Source organism: Ziziphus jujuba, chromosome 4 (assembly GCF_031755915.1).
Source record: "Ziziphus jujuba cultivar Dongzao chromosome 4, ASM3175591v1".
Lineage (NCBI taxonomy): Eukaryota > Viridiplantae > Streptophyta > Magnoliopsida > Rosales > Rhamnaceae > Ziziphus > Ziziphus jujuba.
In genome coordinates, this window is record NC_083382.1 from 7,834,441 (window position 1) to 7,851,041 (window position 16,601).

The 16,601-nt window shown below is 29.1% G+C and overlaps 1 protein-coding gene across 3 annotated transcripts; it reads left to right on the forward strand.

Moving 5' to 3' along the window:
- The first annotated feature begins 440 nt into the window (after positions 1–440).
- Positions 441–5,224, forward strand: LOC107416596 (transcription factor PIF4). Of its 3 annotated transcripts, XR_007240445.2 has the most exons (11): positions 457–598; positions 717–772; positions 1,257–1,350; positions 1,600–2,452; positions 2,553–2,651; positions 2,767–2,832; positions 3,487–3,552; positions 3,649–3,948; positions 4,045–4,171; positions 4,783–4,915; positions 5,021–5,224. XR_007240445.2 is itself a non-coding variant. In XM_048472299.2 (10 exons), the coding sequence occupies exons 2-10, from the start codon at positions 763–765 to the stop codon at positions 4,785–4,787; spliced, it is 1,620 nt and encodes a 539-aa protein (XP_048328256.2). In that variant the 5' UTR covers positions 457–598; positions 717–762; the 3' UTR covers positions 4,788–5,224. The 3 variants fall into 3 exon arrangements, 2 of the variants coding, with proteins under 2 accessions (XP_048328257.2, XP_048328256.2); XM_048472299.2 differs by having other exon boundaries at positions 4,783–5,224; XM_048472300.2 differs by lacking the exon at positions 717–772 and having other exon boundaries at positions 441–598; positions 4,783–5,224.
- The last annotated feature ends 11,377 nt before the right edge of the window (positions 5,225–16,601 follow it).

Below are 16,601 nucleotides of genomic sequence, written 5' to 3' on the forward strand. Positions count from 1 at the left end.
TCTTTGTGTTCGTATTGTTCCTCTCATCATTGTCCAATAAAATACTTCCCACAAATGCCAACGTGTCACAACCCTCGCTCATTTTCAGATCACACCGCTGTAGAATTCAACTTGTAGATTTTCTTTGTCTTTTAAAAAAATTATAAAAATTAAAATTAAAAATAAAAAAAAAATTGAAAACCGAAACAACCACTGCCCCAGTCAGCAATTCCAGACCATGTATAAAACAAAACACAACCGAAAAGATCCAATAGTCAAAGTCTAAGCACATTGTTCAATGCCACGTGGAAGACTGCTATGTGTTTCTGTACGCAAACACAAAACACAGTGTTAGTAGCGAATCCTTTGCTCTGAGTCTCCCCTGCGAAGTCTCTGTCATTCCAATCGGTCTTAAAGACGCTCTGGTCCTTTCCTCAGTTCCCACATTGCTCTCTTCTCCAAGTCTTTTTAGCTCACACAGCGACCACAGAGTCAGAGACACAGAGAAAGAAAGAGAAAGAGAGAAAATTTGGGGTTTTTTTTTTTTTTTTGTTTTTTTATCTTATTCAACCTAAAGGCTTTGTAGATTGGAGGGTGTTTTATCAGTTTGGCTTTGAAGGTAGGCTTTCCTTCTATTTTTTTTTTTTCCTTTTTCTGGTACTGGGTATGACAATTCTTTTTTACTTAATTTGGGTTTTTAGTTTTTTTAAACCAAAATTATTATTATTTTCTTATAGGTGGAAAAGAAAGGAGCTTCTTTTCCAAAAGAGGGAGTCTTATTTTATGCTTTTTGGTAAATACGTCTTTATTTTATGCTTGCTTGCTTTTTCTTCAAGATATCGTTTTTTCAAAGTGTTTTTTGATTGTTTTGAGTTTCTGAATTTGTTTTTTTTTTTTTTTGGGGGGGGGGAGGAATTTGTTTTTGGTGTCATAAAAAGAGTCTTAATGAAAGAAATAAACAAATAAAAAATTGGCAGTCTTTTATTAAGACTTCTTCTTACTTTTTATAAAGCAAGTTTTGTAATTTACTTAATAGATAGAGCAAACTTGTTGCTTCATTCATTCCATTTCTTAGAAAAAGTTTCAAATGGGTTGTACCCAAAAGTTTAATTTTTTTAAATTAACAAAGAGTTAAACTAATCAATTGCTTTTATTTTTTTCCGAATTAAGTATTATTATCTTTTGAGATTATGACAGAGAAGCTTTTTTTTATTCTAAATTATGATTAAGAATATTTTATATTATCTAAAAGCTGTTTTCTTGCTTTTGTTTTTCAGACATTTTATCTGTCTGGTCTGCCATGAATCACTGTATTTCTGATTGGAATTTTGAAGGTATTCAACCTGTGATCAACCAAAAGAAACCAGCCGGGTCTGTATTCTTTTTTTTTTTTTTTTCCTTCTCGGAATTATCGCTATGTTGCTTTCGGCTTTCCAAATCTCTTGGTTGAAGAACAATTATTGAAAAAAAAAATTGAAAACCCAAAAAAAAAAAAAAAAAAGTTTATTTTTCAAATGAAAAAAAAAAAAAAAAATTAGACTTAGCCTGCTAAACGTGCTAAAATTTGATTCCATTTTTGGATTAAAAAAAAAACCAAAAAAAATAAAATAAAATTTGCAGGCCAGAAAATGAGCTTGTAGAGCTTTTATGGCGAAATGGGCAAGTGGTTTTGCAGAGCCAAACACAGAGAAAACCGAGCTTCAATCCAACTGATCAGCCAAGACAAATCCACAAACATGATCAAGAAGGTATAAGAGCTGGTGGCTCATTTGGGAATTCAAGCAATTTGATTCACGACGATGAGGCGGTCTCTTGGATCCAATACCCACTTGAAGATTCTTTCGAAAAAGAATTCTGTTCCAATTTCTTCACTGAATTGCCTTCCTGTGATCCAAGCCATGTTGAAACACCACCCATCAGACAATTCGGAGAAGAACCCAAAACCAAACCCACTAACAATGGGGTTTCATTTCCTGAAAACCAAATGCCTCCTCCAAGATTTCACTACAATTCATCTCAGCAGAATCAAAACCTTAGTGGGTTGGAGAAAATGGTCAATTTGCCTCAGATTCCGGACGCCGCAAAGGGTGGTGATTTGAGATCTTCAAGTGGGCAATTTGGGGGGAAAGATTCTGGGGGTTTTGCTCAAGGTGAAGTTCGAGAAGGTTCGGTTGTGACGGTGGGATTGAGTCACTGTGGAAGCAATCAGCTTCTTGGTGAGCTTGATGTTAGCAGGGTGTCCAGCAATGGCGATGGGACTACTGGTTTATCTGCAGGACACTCCAAAGAAGATGTGCAGAAGAAGCACATGGCTCAGAGTGATAGAGGGAAAACTGAGCCTTCGACTGAGCCGGTCACTTCGTCTTCCGGAGGATCAGGAAGTAGTTTTGGAAGAACTTGCAAGCAATCAAAAGGTGGAGGCAATCAGAAAAGAAAGAGTAGAGATGTAGAAGAATCAGAGTGCCAGAGTGGGGTAAAAATATTTTCTGTCTCTGATGCATTTTGGTAGTAATTAATTCTTTTTGTTTGTTTTGATGTTGTCTGAGAGAATATATTATGCAATGATATTTTAGGCCGGTGAGCTCGAATCGGCAGCGGCGAACAAGCCGAGTCAACGGTCGGGTTCAACCCGCCGGAGCCGTGCTGCCGAAGTTCATAATCTCTCAGAAAGGGTAGGAACTTTGAGGTCCTTATTGTTTGTTTCAAAATTTACAGTTTGTAATTTTATTTTATTTTTTTATTATTATTATTATTATTTTTTTTTTGAACTTTTTTTTATTGATGTAGAGAAGGAGAGATCGGATCAACGAGAAGATGAAAGCATTGCAAGAGCTCATACCTCACTGTAACAAGGTTTACTACTTTCTTACTATTTTTTCACCATAGTTGCTTTTCCTTTTTCAATATATTTTTTTTTTTTTTATTCACTAATTTTTCTTCACGGTTTTTCAGTTAACGTGTAATTATAAAATTATATAAGAAAAATAAGGATGCTTTTGTTAAGTAGAAGGATTGGATGATGTAACTTTGCAGTTTTATATTCTTGATGAGAACAAGTATCTAAAATAAAATTGTGAAGTAGAGAACGGCATAGTTAGGTAATCTTGGTCAAAATGAAAGTTTTAGGACAAAGTTGTGGCAAGAGTGTCTAGGAAAATATAGACAGAAAGGCATGCATTGGAAGTTAGAGATAACAGTAGGAATATTATTAAGATGCTTAATTAGTTACACTTTATGCTGCTGAGAATTGATGATTGCTACGCTGGCAATGACTACTGAAACAAGAAGTGTGAAATGAAGAAAAACAGGTTCAGAAAGAGAAGGATATATCAGCAAAGGCTGATAGAGAAAGTAAACCAAGATTCTTCTAATTTTTGCGTAATCATTGGCATATGAACATACATTTCATTAGCTAACTAAAGTTCCCATCTCTTTCATATTGTGTTTTCATTTCCATAAAATCCTAGGATTGTTATTCTGACAGAATTGATCTGTGTTTTTCTGCAGACAGATAAAGCATCGATGTTGGATGAGGCAATTGAGTACCTGAAGTCGCTTAAGTTACAACTTCAGGTTTATTTAACAGTAGAATTCCTATAACCGAATTTTATTTCACTGTTTATATAATTCAACTCACTAAGGAAAGTTTCTTGGTTTTTAACCTTTTAGGTTATGTGGATGGGAAGTGGGATGGCACCAATGATGTTTCCAGGGGTCCAGCACTACATTTCTCGGATGAATATGGGAATGGGCCCGTCTGCATTGCCTTCTATGCACAATCCAATGCATTTAACGAGGGTCCCCCTTGTTGATCAATCTGTAGCAGTTTCTTCTACAACAAACCAGCCTGTTCTGTGCCAGACACCAGTTTTAAATCCGATTAATTTCCAAAACCAGATGCAAAATGCCTCTTTCCCTGAGCAATATGCACGTTTCATGGGCTTCCATCCTATGCAAACTGTATCTCAGGTTTGTGTTTTAGTCGGCTTTCCACACCTGCAAGTAGGTCAATAGTTTCTTTAATCTGAACCAGTTTTTAATCTGTTTTATGAAATTTGGCTGCAGCCCATGAATGTATTCAGATTCGGTTCCCAAGCAGTGCAACAAAACCAATCAATAGCGCAGCAAGGCGTTGCCAGTGGATCATTCAGTGGCAGAGGCCCAGCTGATGAATGTTTAAGTGGCAAGATGCGTGAGTCATTCGATCTTCTTTGTCCTTTTCCCCTAGTAGCATACAGTTACAACACTGCTTGTGGGTGTGTTGATGCATCATTGACCCGATTATCCATTCGTGAAATCATTAACCGTGGTAGAAGCTAGAGCATTCATGAATCCTCAATCTTTATTCCATCAAGAAATGATTGGACTATTCATGGTGTGCATCCTATCAATTTTTTCCACACCTATATGGCTGTCCAAATTGTGGGCGATTATCCAAATTTTTTCCACATCTTATCTTGATTGCGTGTTTCCCTCAAAACACTTAATGGTCCTGCATGTTTGCCCTGTAGTAGGGGTTAAGCCACATAGGGTCCTTGTTCTTCATATTTCATCCAGCTAGGTTATAGACCATTATAAATGATTTCTTTAATTTAATGGCTTACAATGATTCATCTTTCTGGTTGGCTGTCATTGATCTTTACTGTGATTTTGGTCAAGATGATCATAGACAATGGGTTTTAAATATTTTTAACATTTCTGTTGGTAACTTTTCTTGAGGTTGAAAGCTCGCCAATGCCATAAGTGTCGCCATCACATAATTTAATGTGACAGGCACTGATTTTCCCTATCTGATGTTAACAGGTTGATGATAAAATCAGCAAATATGGAGGGCTTCTTATCTTGTTGCTACCATGGTCCCCCCCCTCCCCCCTTGATTTTAAGTTAACAAGATCGTTCCAAATTGCAACATGGCAAAAGCCATCAACTTCTCGAGGTATTCGAATCTCTTCTTGCTTGCACAGCTTCGTTCGTTCGTTCGTTCGTGCATGCCCGATAAAAAAAGCCATTTATAACCAGATAATGTTTCTTCCTGTTGAAGGGTCAATTCTGCTGGAAGAGTTGAAACATCTCAATCAGGGATTGGATTTCTTATTGTAACCCCATGATCAGATGGAAATTTAGTTTGTCTGGTCATAAATATTGCTAGCTGGAAGTTAGAAGATGAAGACAAAAAAGACTAAAATTTGTGTGACTTCTCTGCTTTATATTTTATATATATATATATATATATATATTTTTTTTTTTTGACAGTCAAAAATTAAGATAGCTATTGATCTCGAAATTGTATTTTTGATGTTATTTATAAATGGTAGGTCATAATTCATATATTTACCAAAAAAATAAAAATAAAAAATAAAAAATAACAGGGTCATAATTCATATGTTTGTTTTTAAGGAAAAAATTGCCCTGCCTTTCTTAGTGGGATATTCATAGATGCTGCTGCACTGTCTCTCCCTGCATGTTTCAATCATGTCATTCCATGGTGGGGAGTGTAGATTTTGCCTCTTGCCATTTAGTAATTTTAGTTTCCAGAAAAAATATAAAATCAAAATCTGCTTTAAAATGTCTCAAAAGTTTTTTTTTTACCCCCTCCCTCTCTCTCTCTCTCTCTCAAGGGTTAACTTTTAAGGGAAATCTACACTAACATAGAAATATTGTGGAAATGTATATATTTCACATTTCATTTTTATTGCAATATCACTCCTTTTGTTCATAATCTTTTTCAACATTTTATATGTAAATTGAAATGTTGCAATGTAAATTATAGTTTAATTAATAGTATTTACATAAAAACGTGGCAATCTATAGGTGAAGAATAAAAATAAAAATAAAAAAAATTGAAAAATTATATGTGACAAAAGGGTTATATTGCAATAAAAGCTGAAATGTTTCTGTAATTTTAAAAAAGCAAATATTATTGATTGTAATTTTTCTTTTTAACCATGGATAACTCGAAGTAAAACAAGATAGGATAAAATAGCCAATACCTAATTTCCACAAATATACTTGTTTATGCAATCGCAAAATGTTATGTTTAGGCTGTGGCGCCTAGGAAAAGCTTAAAATTGAGTTTGTTTTTTTTAAAAAAATTTCAATTATTTGGGAGTTCTTTTGGTTTGAAATAATAATTTTGAGTTTGAAATGTTTTAGGAGATATGTAGTGGTGTAAAAGTGAGCTGTGAACTTTCAAAGTTGAGCATGATTGATGAATTTATGTACCACTCAAGTCTTTATAATGGGGCTTTATCTTGTTCTTTAGTCAAGCTTCAAGCCTCCGACATTAATTAATACTGTCAGTAGTGGTCACGGAATCAAAATTATAGAACCAAATACATGAGGCACATGCCTCGTGGTTGTAGGACGACTGGCCTTTAATGCATTTACACTTATTTGTTTATCAATTACATTGGAGATACCAAATTGGTTTTTACTACCTTACTAAATAATTTACAGAAAGTGAGAATTATGTTTTTAATAGGTCAAAATTAATATATATATATATATATATATACACACACATATGAATGTAAGTTCTGGAAGTCTTTCTCCAAATGGGGCGGATATAGCTGATAAAACTCTCTCTAATTGCAACAAGGTAAAAACGTAAACGTACGTATTGGTGTGTCAAATTAAGAAGATTAATAATTTAATACTTAAATTTTAATTGGATAAATATTAAATTTTAGGACTTATCACATTATCAAATGTATAATTTAGGAGATATGTTTTCCATTTTTTATATAATAACAAACTTATAAAAACATATTATAACTAACAACATCATAATTTTTAGATTGAAAGAATTTATATAATCTGATACCTATAGATGACTGTTTTTCATAATTTTTCTTCATAAACCTATGACTATATCAAACTTAATTCATAATAGATTAAAACAAATTTATATATATATATATATATATATAGAGAGAGAGAGAGAAATAGATAGATATGTAAGAGTCAAGTAAAGTTTATTTAAATTATCCAAAAAAAGAAGGAAAAGTCATCTTAATTTAGAAATTAAAAAGTATGAACTTTATCCATTTAGATTCGTTTAATATTGATGATCAAGAACCAATATGGAGGCTTACTATTTATATTAAGGATTTACTTATTCATTTTTGAATTATATTAAAAACCAATCTTAATGGAAATCAATTATTTATATTATTTGCTTATATTTAAGATTTACTTATTTATATTAAAATTTCAACAAATAAATTAAAAAAAAAAGTCGTAATTTATCATCTTACTAAATATTTTGGTAAACTAACTAGTACTTTTAACATTATTCTTATATATAAAATATATTTCTTTAATAAGATAATATATCCATGGATAAAACCAATTCCCCTCATTAAGCAAAAATAATAACCATAAAATATATATATATATATATATATATATATATATATAGATATATATATATATATATATATATTCTACGCATTTCTTCTCCTCCATCAACATGACGATGATTATATTTTTAAGGCATAACTACTACTTTTCTAAATTTTCACTCAAGTTTTAATTTGCTCCCCAATCTTTTTCTTTATTTTTCTTTTTAAGGAAATGTGCCCATCAACTTTAACATAATATGAATTTGCTCTCTTTTCAAAATTTCTATTAGAATTTAGCAAAATTAAAGTTTAACTGTATTTTAATTTTTTCAACTTTAAGAATTTTACAATTTAAATTCATAACTTTTTCATTTAAACCATCAATTTTTTAATTTATTATAATTTGGATCTTATTTGATTTTTAACTATATTATTTAATGGCAATCTCATGTAACAATTATTTAACTATATCAAATTTTAAACTAAAAGATATTAAAATTATTTTTAAGATTTTGCACTTTGGTACCTTTTATTATTTAAAAAAAAAATTGTATAGGTCATCTCATTAGTATTAAAATATATTAAATTTCATACTAAAAAATATTAAAAATAAAGTATTTTTATTTCAAAATTTAATACGATTTAATATTAATTATATAAGAAGACTGTTAGATCCTGTTAATCAAAAGCTAAAAACAATTCAAATTGTAATAAATAGAAGAATTGAGAGTCTAAATAACTAAATCAAAAAGTTAAAGATCTTACTGCAAAACCCTGAAAGTCAAAATTTATAAAAATACACAATTAACCCCAAAATTAATTAACTAATATTGTAATTGCATGCTTATATTAATAAAACATGTTTTTAACAATATTATTTTTTAACAAAGTTGCTAAAAAAACAAGAACAGTATACTCTTAGTATTATCTTTTATTTTTTTAATCAAATTTGAAAAGATTTTGTTTTCAGACATATTTAGCCAATCAATTTTGACAGATGCTGACAATAAATAAACAAATAAAGGGGGAGCGAATTGATATTATGTCAAACAAAAAAAAAAGGGAAAAACAGCGGGGAGCAAATTGAAATTTTAGTAGAAATTTAGGGTTGTGTTATGCGTTTTCCCTTTTTCAATAGTGGTGCAACAAATGAGTAAACCATTATATATTTTATCTTATTTTATTATTATTATTATTATTTTTTTTTTTTGGTGTCCCTTGAAAGTAGAATAATAACAGGCGTCACGATGGTCCTTTTTCCATCGAAAACTCTATAACACTGTAAATATGAGCAACACATATATCTTATGCGAAAATAATCTGAAGGCTAGACATGTAATTAAGTATATTAACAATATGCAGATAATTATAAGTATTCTCCTTAATCCAAATTCATTTTTTTAATAATAAATTAATCAACCCAAAAGTGTCATTTGCTGTCTCCAAAATGCATCATATATAATAAAAATTTATTTAGTTCTTAAGTGGGCGCCAAAAAAAAGGGGGGGTGGGGGAGATGTCGGCTGTCATCTTTCCAAGGAGCATGGAGATAATGAAAATTTTAAGACTGCCTTCTTAATTATTAATCAACATATACAGGTGCCCTATATATAAATTTAAAACTAAACTAGTCTCTTATCAATTTCTCATATCAAATTGATATGATCTTATTAATTAAATTCCTTATAACTAATATTTTCTAAAATTTGTTTAATTAGGATGAATTTATATATATATATATATATATATATATTAAAGATAGATCTTTAAAATATAATCATATCCATCTCATGATCTCATAAGAAATTGATTGTATGCGTGTTTGTATATACATATATATCTTTAGTTTTGTATTACAGTGTCCTTTCTAGCCTACCTTCTAGGCAGTTTCAGAGATCAATTCAAACAATGTGGTAAACATATAAATCTTTTATTCTCTCTTTTCTTCCTTAAGATGTCACTTTTATTTTCCTTCCCGCTTTTTTTATTTTTTGTCATTTCATTTTGGTCAGATTCCCCCAAGTTGTATCTCAAGTATTATAAAAGGAATCATAGATATGATCATCACCAGTCCCTTTCCTTCTTACATATTCTCCATTGACATTATCATATTATATATACATACGTATACATTAATTCTGCTTCGATATAAATATTTCTATAATCTCTTCTCTTTTTGGACTTAAATATCCAGCATTTCTGGCTAAAACATATGTAAATATGCATAAAATTATTTTGTTGTCAAAATTGTTAACGAAAAAAGAGAGAGAGAGAGATGAAGCAATAAGAAAATCATAGCATATATTTGAAAAGATAGCATATCTAACAAGAGCCATTCAAAATAGTGCGTATTGGCTGCTTTCTATATCTTCTGCATATAATTTTCTTGATGTTGGAGGATGGAAACAGATTGATGTCTCTGGCTGGTCCCATCCTTTCTAATTAAACTTGCCTTATATATTCATAGACAGATTTTCTCTTAGCATTTTCCATGCCCACAAGTTGGAATTTTTAATCTGGCTGTCCAGTCACGATCACCAATTCTTTCAGCACTCTTTTTTTAACCTTTTATACCCCACTTGTAAGAGTAGGGGCAGCCAAATGTCGATGTCTTTTGAGAAGTAGAAAAGTCTGCTCCTCTTCTCAATCATTACCATTCTTTTTACTCTTCTAATCTAGCTTTCATCAATTACTAATCAATCTATAATCATTCAGCCTCACACACTCATAGATATATACATAAAGTTAATTTTGACTATGTTGGTAATATGTTTCCAACTTACATTGACATGAAAAGTGCTACTGTTGGTACTTGCCAGCCATTTAGGTTGTTAGTTTATATAATTAATTAGTCTTATAAATTTGATTAACATGAATGTTTTTATCTATGGTCCACATATTTTAAGTGTTTTCCTTTTCTTTTTTTTTAATATATTTAAAGTGAAAAAAATTTGAATTGTGAACTTTTATCAAATTTAATAAATTAAGACTAGGTTGTCCCTATAGAATTGACTGCACATTATTATTAAATTATCCCTATAAGATTGAATGTACATTATTTTGAGTGATAAACAAGGAGAAAATTTGTGTAACACTTCCCAAGTACATACTCCCAGACACACATACACACGCACATGTGGAATCCATCTCAATGTGAGTCATAGGATTTAGTAGATTTTTCAACAAAGAAGACAGAAAAGTGAAGCATGTTTTTATAATGTGAACCATTATTGTCATTAAAAATAATTGTTCGAGTCGGTCAAGTGGGCTCCTCTATCATTTGGTTTCCTCTTAAAATTGTTTACTTTCAACAATTGCTTATGTTAGGTACAAGTCTTTTGTAGTTCTCATTTATTTCACCGTACCCAGAATCAAACTATAAGTTGGACATAATTGAATTATATATTGCTAAAGATCATGTGGTTCTACATTTTCACCATTTAACAAGTGTGGCTTAATTCAGATGAACATTTGGAACTCATCTTGGCCCAAAATATATTTACCAAAAAGGCTTGGCCCAAAAGTGTGACTGAATTTGGACATGAGAAGGCCCATAAGCTGGTTGTCCTAAGTTATTGGTGTTTTAGGCGGCAACGTCGTCATAAGTTGTGATTTCTAAATTTGCTACATGACTGCGACAAATAGTTTTACAATGGACAAGTAATGTCTGCTTGAATTGGAAAATATCAACAATTTAATACGTCAATCTATTAGTGACAATGATTTGATAAGACATTATACCTAAACCACTTTTACTTTATTTTTCAAACCCAAAACACTTTTAGCCGAAGAAAAAATGAAACATTATACCGAAACACAATATATATAAAAATAAAAAATAAAAAATAATTACAAAAATAATACTAAATAAATAACATTAAATGAGGATAGCATAATTCCTTATGTTTAAAATATTAAAATAAAAAATTACTATAATGATAAAAATATATATAAGCAATGATTATGAATTTAAATTATCACAAAATCAATAAATATGTATATATGTATATATTTAAAGAAATATTGCAGTATGAAAGATGAGAAATATATATGGTACAGCGTGTTTTGAATTTTCTCTAACATAATAAGTATGTACGTATATATTTATTTTTTTTTATATACATTTGAACAAATTAATATGTTGTTATTTCTAAAACCTGATATCACTTTGAAGACTTTTAAATCATCCAAAAATGCATAAATAGTAAAGTCTATTCATTACATCATTAGCAAGATTTCTAACTTTGATCAATAAATTAATGATATTAATTCCTAAATGAAAAATGGTATTATAGATATCAAGATTTATTTCACACCAATAGACACAATGATTACAAAGTAAAAAGAAGCATTATTTTGGAACATTGTGGACATGATATGCCAACTTCAGGTATTAAGTTTTGAATGAAAAAAAAACTGAAGAAACTACTTTTGTTTCTTCACTACTATCCATCATTACATTTACTTAAATTTTAAAAAAAATAATAATAATAATAAAAAATCTCACATTTCACAGCCACATTTTTCACTCTTTCTCATCTTTTGCTTGCTTTCCTCAATAAACCTGGTCCACGTTTTTTCAATTTACTTATAAATAATATATATATATATATATATATATATATGTATATAGATATGGGATGTATGGCCCTAATGTCTCTTCCATTTGCAATTCATATACCTAATTAACTAGTAAATACAATTTCAAGTTTTTCTCCATGTCTATCATAAGCTTAATTGGGGTGTGTATGTGTTTAGGTATCTGAATGGCCTACCTAGCTCCTCTAGTGTTATATATGGAGGCTATTGATTATCTACATCTAGCTGATTTTCAAGTTGATGGAGTCATGTTTCCTTAAACAGGGGACAAAAAGTAAATAGAATGATGAAATTGTTATATTATATTAATTTATCATTATATATCAAAATATTTTTAGTAAATATTATTACAAATGACTAATTAAAGTATATAAGTGATTCGTAATTAATTTTATTAAAATTATTATTTGAATCTGTTATTATAACAGTTTGGGATTCTTGTACTGGATAATTTTAAATTTGACCGAATAACATTTTAGAAAAAAAATAAAAAATCCAGTCCAATTCTATGTTAAATGTCTGCATAATAGTAAAACGACATTTGAAGCTTGAAATCCGTCTGTGTAAGAAAATACAGGATAAAAACAAACAAATTTTGTAGTAATTAAGCATGCTTTACCACAAATCAAAACTAAAACTTTAACAATATATATTTGTCGTTTAAATATAAAAGAAAATGTAAAAATAAAAAAAAAAGAAAAAAAAAAGCTATTCTAAATTTTTTTTAAGATAAGTTTAAGTCTCTTCCCTGCCCCTTTCCCTCGTAAATGTGAATGAAAATAGTTTGAGAGATATGTAGTACAAGAAAATCCAAGTTCTAGCTATTTTGTATAGCACATGGATTTCTAGCTGGCTGGCATGCAGATCACGTACAATTATTCGCCCAAATAAAAAAGAAAGGCAGAACCAAAAATAAATAAATAAAAAGGCCAATTCTGTGCAATTCCTTAATCAAGTCAGATCCTTGAAACCTGAGTCGTTCAAAGATGTTCTGTTTTCTACTTCATCCACTTGAGCAAGCAAAAAGGTTTTGTTTTTAATTTTTTGACCATTTACAAACTCATATATATTATATATATATATATATAATATAGTAGGAATTTATAAAGAAAAACCATAAGGAATACCTGTTCAAATAACATATATATATATATATATATATAATGGCGAGCCACGTTGAAAAGTAGCCCCTGAAATTGATTAAATATTTTCCATGTATGGGATTGTTTTAAAAAAAGTAAGAAAAAATCTTTTTACATAGAATTGCCCCCAAATCAAAGATTTATTTTATTTTTATACCATTATTATTTGTGTAAGTATTTATAAATGTAAACAATTAAATTTAATTTTTTTAATATAAAATAAACAATTAATTTAATTAGCGGATATTAATTTAATTATGCATTAAGTTTAGTTTTTAATTATTACTAGAATTTTTATTTCAGTTGTACCTATAGTGTATTAATGTTTGATTTTTGCGGGCGTCTTCCATTTGGCTAAAAATAAATACATCCTTTAATGTTATCGCTTCTGTTTTAATAATTCATTCAAAATATATAACTCATACGATATCCATAAAGAAAAAATATTTATTTAAAAGATTTATACGAAATTAAAATAAAAATCATGTTAAAAATTCTTCTGATTCATTAATTATTTCAACTATTAGTAATAATATTGGGTAATATGTTTTACTTTTTAAAGCATAAACATTGCTTAAATTTATTACTTTATTTTCATATGACTTCCTCGAAGAGACATTTCCTGCTTCCCTCCTATAATATGGAACAAGCACTAAGGGTTGTGCTTTCATTTTTATCCAAAGAGTGCTTAATTTCTTCCAAGTACTATGGAGGACTCGACGACAAACTTACTATATGTTATACAGTGTAGTTAATATTGATTGAAAGCTCTAGGACTGTGTGTGCCTGTGTTCTGGTCCCTCTTATTGTGAATTTGTAATTAAAATTGGATAATATATATATATATATATATATATTATCCAATTTGTTTGACATAACATAACTAAACATGATATGGTAGAGCTTGTTTGGTGCTATTGCTACTAACACGTGGTTGGTTTCCTGGTAGTCCTTTTCCACGATATTTTCTTTTTGCACGAAAAAGCTCCCTTTTCATCTTTTTTGAATCAGCGGTCCACAAAACGTGGGCGGTGGTAGGTGACTTGTTGCTGCCACTATTTTTTTTTTTCTTTGTTAAATTAATAATTTATTCCTTTCCTGGATTAGGATACACTACAATTCATATTTATATATAATTCATTACCAAAATAAAAACATTGTATTATATAATATAATTTATGTGATCCTAACTCGTTTTTGTTGACAGGAATATATCGACCTAATTAACACTTCTCTTTTCTTTTCTTTTTTTTCATTTTTTTTCAAGGACAGTTTAATAGTAAAAGTGATTGCTTTTCGGATAATGATTTGGTTTGGGTACTTCATTTTCAGAATAAAAAAAAAAAACTATATATATATATATATAGGTATATAACTCTTTTTTAAACTTTATTTTTTTGTTAATATCTACCTAATAACTCATTTGTTTTACAAACTAACCTTCTAAGATTGTTCACAAAAAAAAAAAAAGAAAAAAGAAAAAAACCACTAATCTTTAAGTGTTGTTTGTTAGTCTGGTTGGTTTTTAATTTTTGTTTTAAAACTTTTTTCTATTTATTATGTTCAATTTGTTTATTTCAAATATTAGTCAGTGATAGTTAATGTTTATTATGCAAAATGAACTATAAAGCTAAAGAAAAATTACATAAAAATTAAATTAAACACAATTTCAAATTGTGTTCGCTTTTGTTTTATTCTGTTTTTAAATTTACGGTGGTTTAAAATGTCTAATAAATTATAATTATCAATAACTAACATTTGAAATAAATTTTAAAAAAAACTATAATCAACAATGTTACCAAATAACATCTTAATAGTGAAAGCAAAAAGGATAAGCATTTAATATGAGATATAGAGTTTTTTTAAAAAAAATAAATAAATATTGGATGGAAGGTTCGAATTTTGAACATTATCAAAAAAAATATATATATCCTTATATATATTGGTTAGAAAATTCGAATTTGGAACATTAGCCCCCGAAAAAAAAAAAAAAAAAAAAAACTCTTTTATAGAAAGTAGTAGAGTTAAATTTTGAATATGTATAAGATCATTGCTATTACAAGTAAATTTATAGATATTGAGGAGGCAAAGAACTGAAATGACATTAGATTTGAAAATAATTGATAAGATTATTTATTATTTTCAATATGCAAGCATACATTTTATAAAATAATTGTATAATTTGTTTTCATTTATGTACTCTCTCCTTTCTCTTCTATCTAATTTTAGTATAATTTGCATGTATGCCGACTGTTTTTTTTTTTTTTTTTTTTTGAACAATTAATGGATCTAAAATAAACTTATAAATTTGAAGATATTTATATTGTATAAATGACTTTTGGTTGTTAGCAAAAGAAGTAAACTTATTTTATCTTTTCACGTGTTATATATAAAATGAAACCCTACCACATTTCATGCATGTCCAATTCTCTTTAATTATTCACGAAGGCATAATGGTGGTCGATGTTAATTCTTTATGAAAAACTATAATATTAAAAGAACAAAAAATAAAGTAAGGAAACAAGAAAAAGTTGTTGCCACGAGTCATTAAGAATTAGTGTTTTGAATTTCCAATTTTGCCCTTTAACCCTCCTGTTCATTTCTTAAATATTTGGTTAGAAGTCAGGTGGAGATGATGGTACGGAGGAAGGAGAACAGAGGAGTAAAGTTTGGAATCATAGCAAAATTATACATATATATATATATATATATATTTATTTATATTATATATAAGAGATTTATTGTACAGATTGTAAAGTCAGGAAGAGATGATGGCATGGAGGAAGGAGAACAGAGGGGTAAAGCTTGGAATCATAGCAAAATTAGACATACATGTATATATATATATATATATATGCATATGTGGATTTGATATAGTAAAATATTTATGATAAAAATTATGAAGAATAGTTATTCAAAACCATTAGATATGTGAATGTTATTTTTTATAGTTTCTATCGCTTGTTATATATAAATATATATCATAGTTATTTTTTTTCCATTTTATATTTATGTTAAAATCTATTGATACAGTACATGCTAAGAATGATTATTTGCATTTAAACTGTTTTTTCATTTTAAATTATTAATTAATATAACACCATAAATATATGCTACCAAGATTATATTACTACTATAATATATCATTGCTTGATAAAATACGAAATGGAATCAATTGTTTCAAGATTTTCAAATTTCATTTGAACGGAACCAGAATTATAGAATATTAAGTAGGCCTGCATTGGAGTGCTGTGAGCTTTAAACGATGAAACTTTACCAACAACCCACATGGAAAGTTAGGAAGCTTTTTGGGAACGGTGGGCTCGTTTTGGTTCAGAAAGAGGGTTTTTCTTTCTGATCCACTCACTCAGATGCGTTGCCCATTGCATCTTTACCACGTCTCTGTTTTGTGTCAAAATAGCAGTTAAAATGGACAAAGCCTGAATGATATCTTTAGTGCAATTTGAACTCGAGCTATAAACCTAACTAAATAAATTCCACCAAAAAAATAAAATAAAAAAATACTCCTACTATAATG

Excerpts from the sequence above, each read along its gene's own strand:
- LOC107416596 (XM_048472299.2), top strand. Across the intron at positions 2,833-3,486 it reads TCATACCTCACTGTAACAAG|ACAGATAAAGCATCGATGTT; the intron begins GTTTACTACTTT and ends GTTTTTCTGCAG. Across the intron at positions 3,553-3,648 it reads CGCTTAAGTTACAACTTCAG|GTTATGTGGATGGGAAGTGG; the intron begins GTTTATTTAACA and ends TTAACCTTTTAG.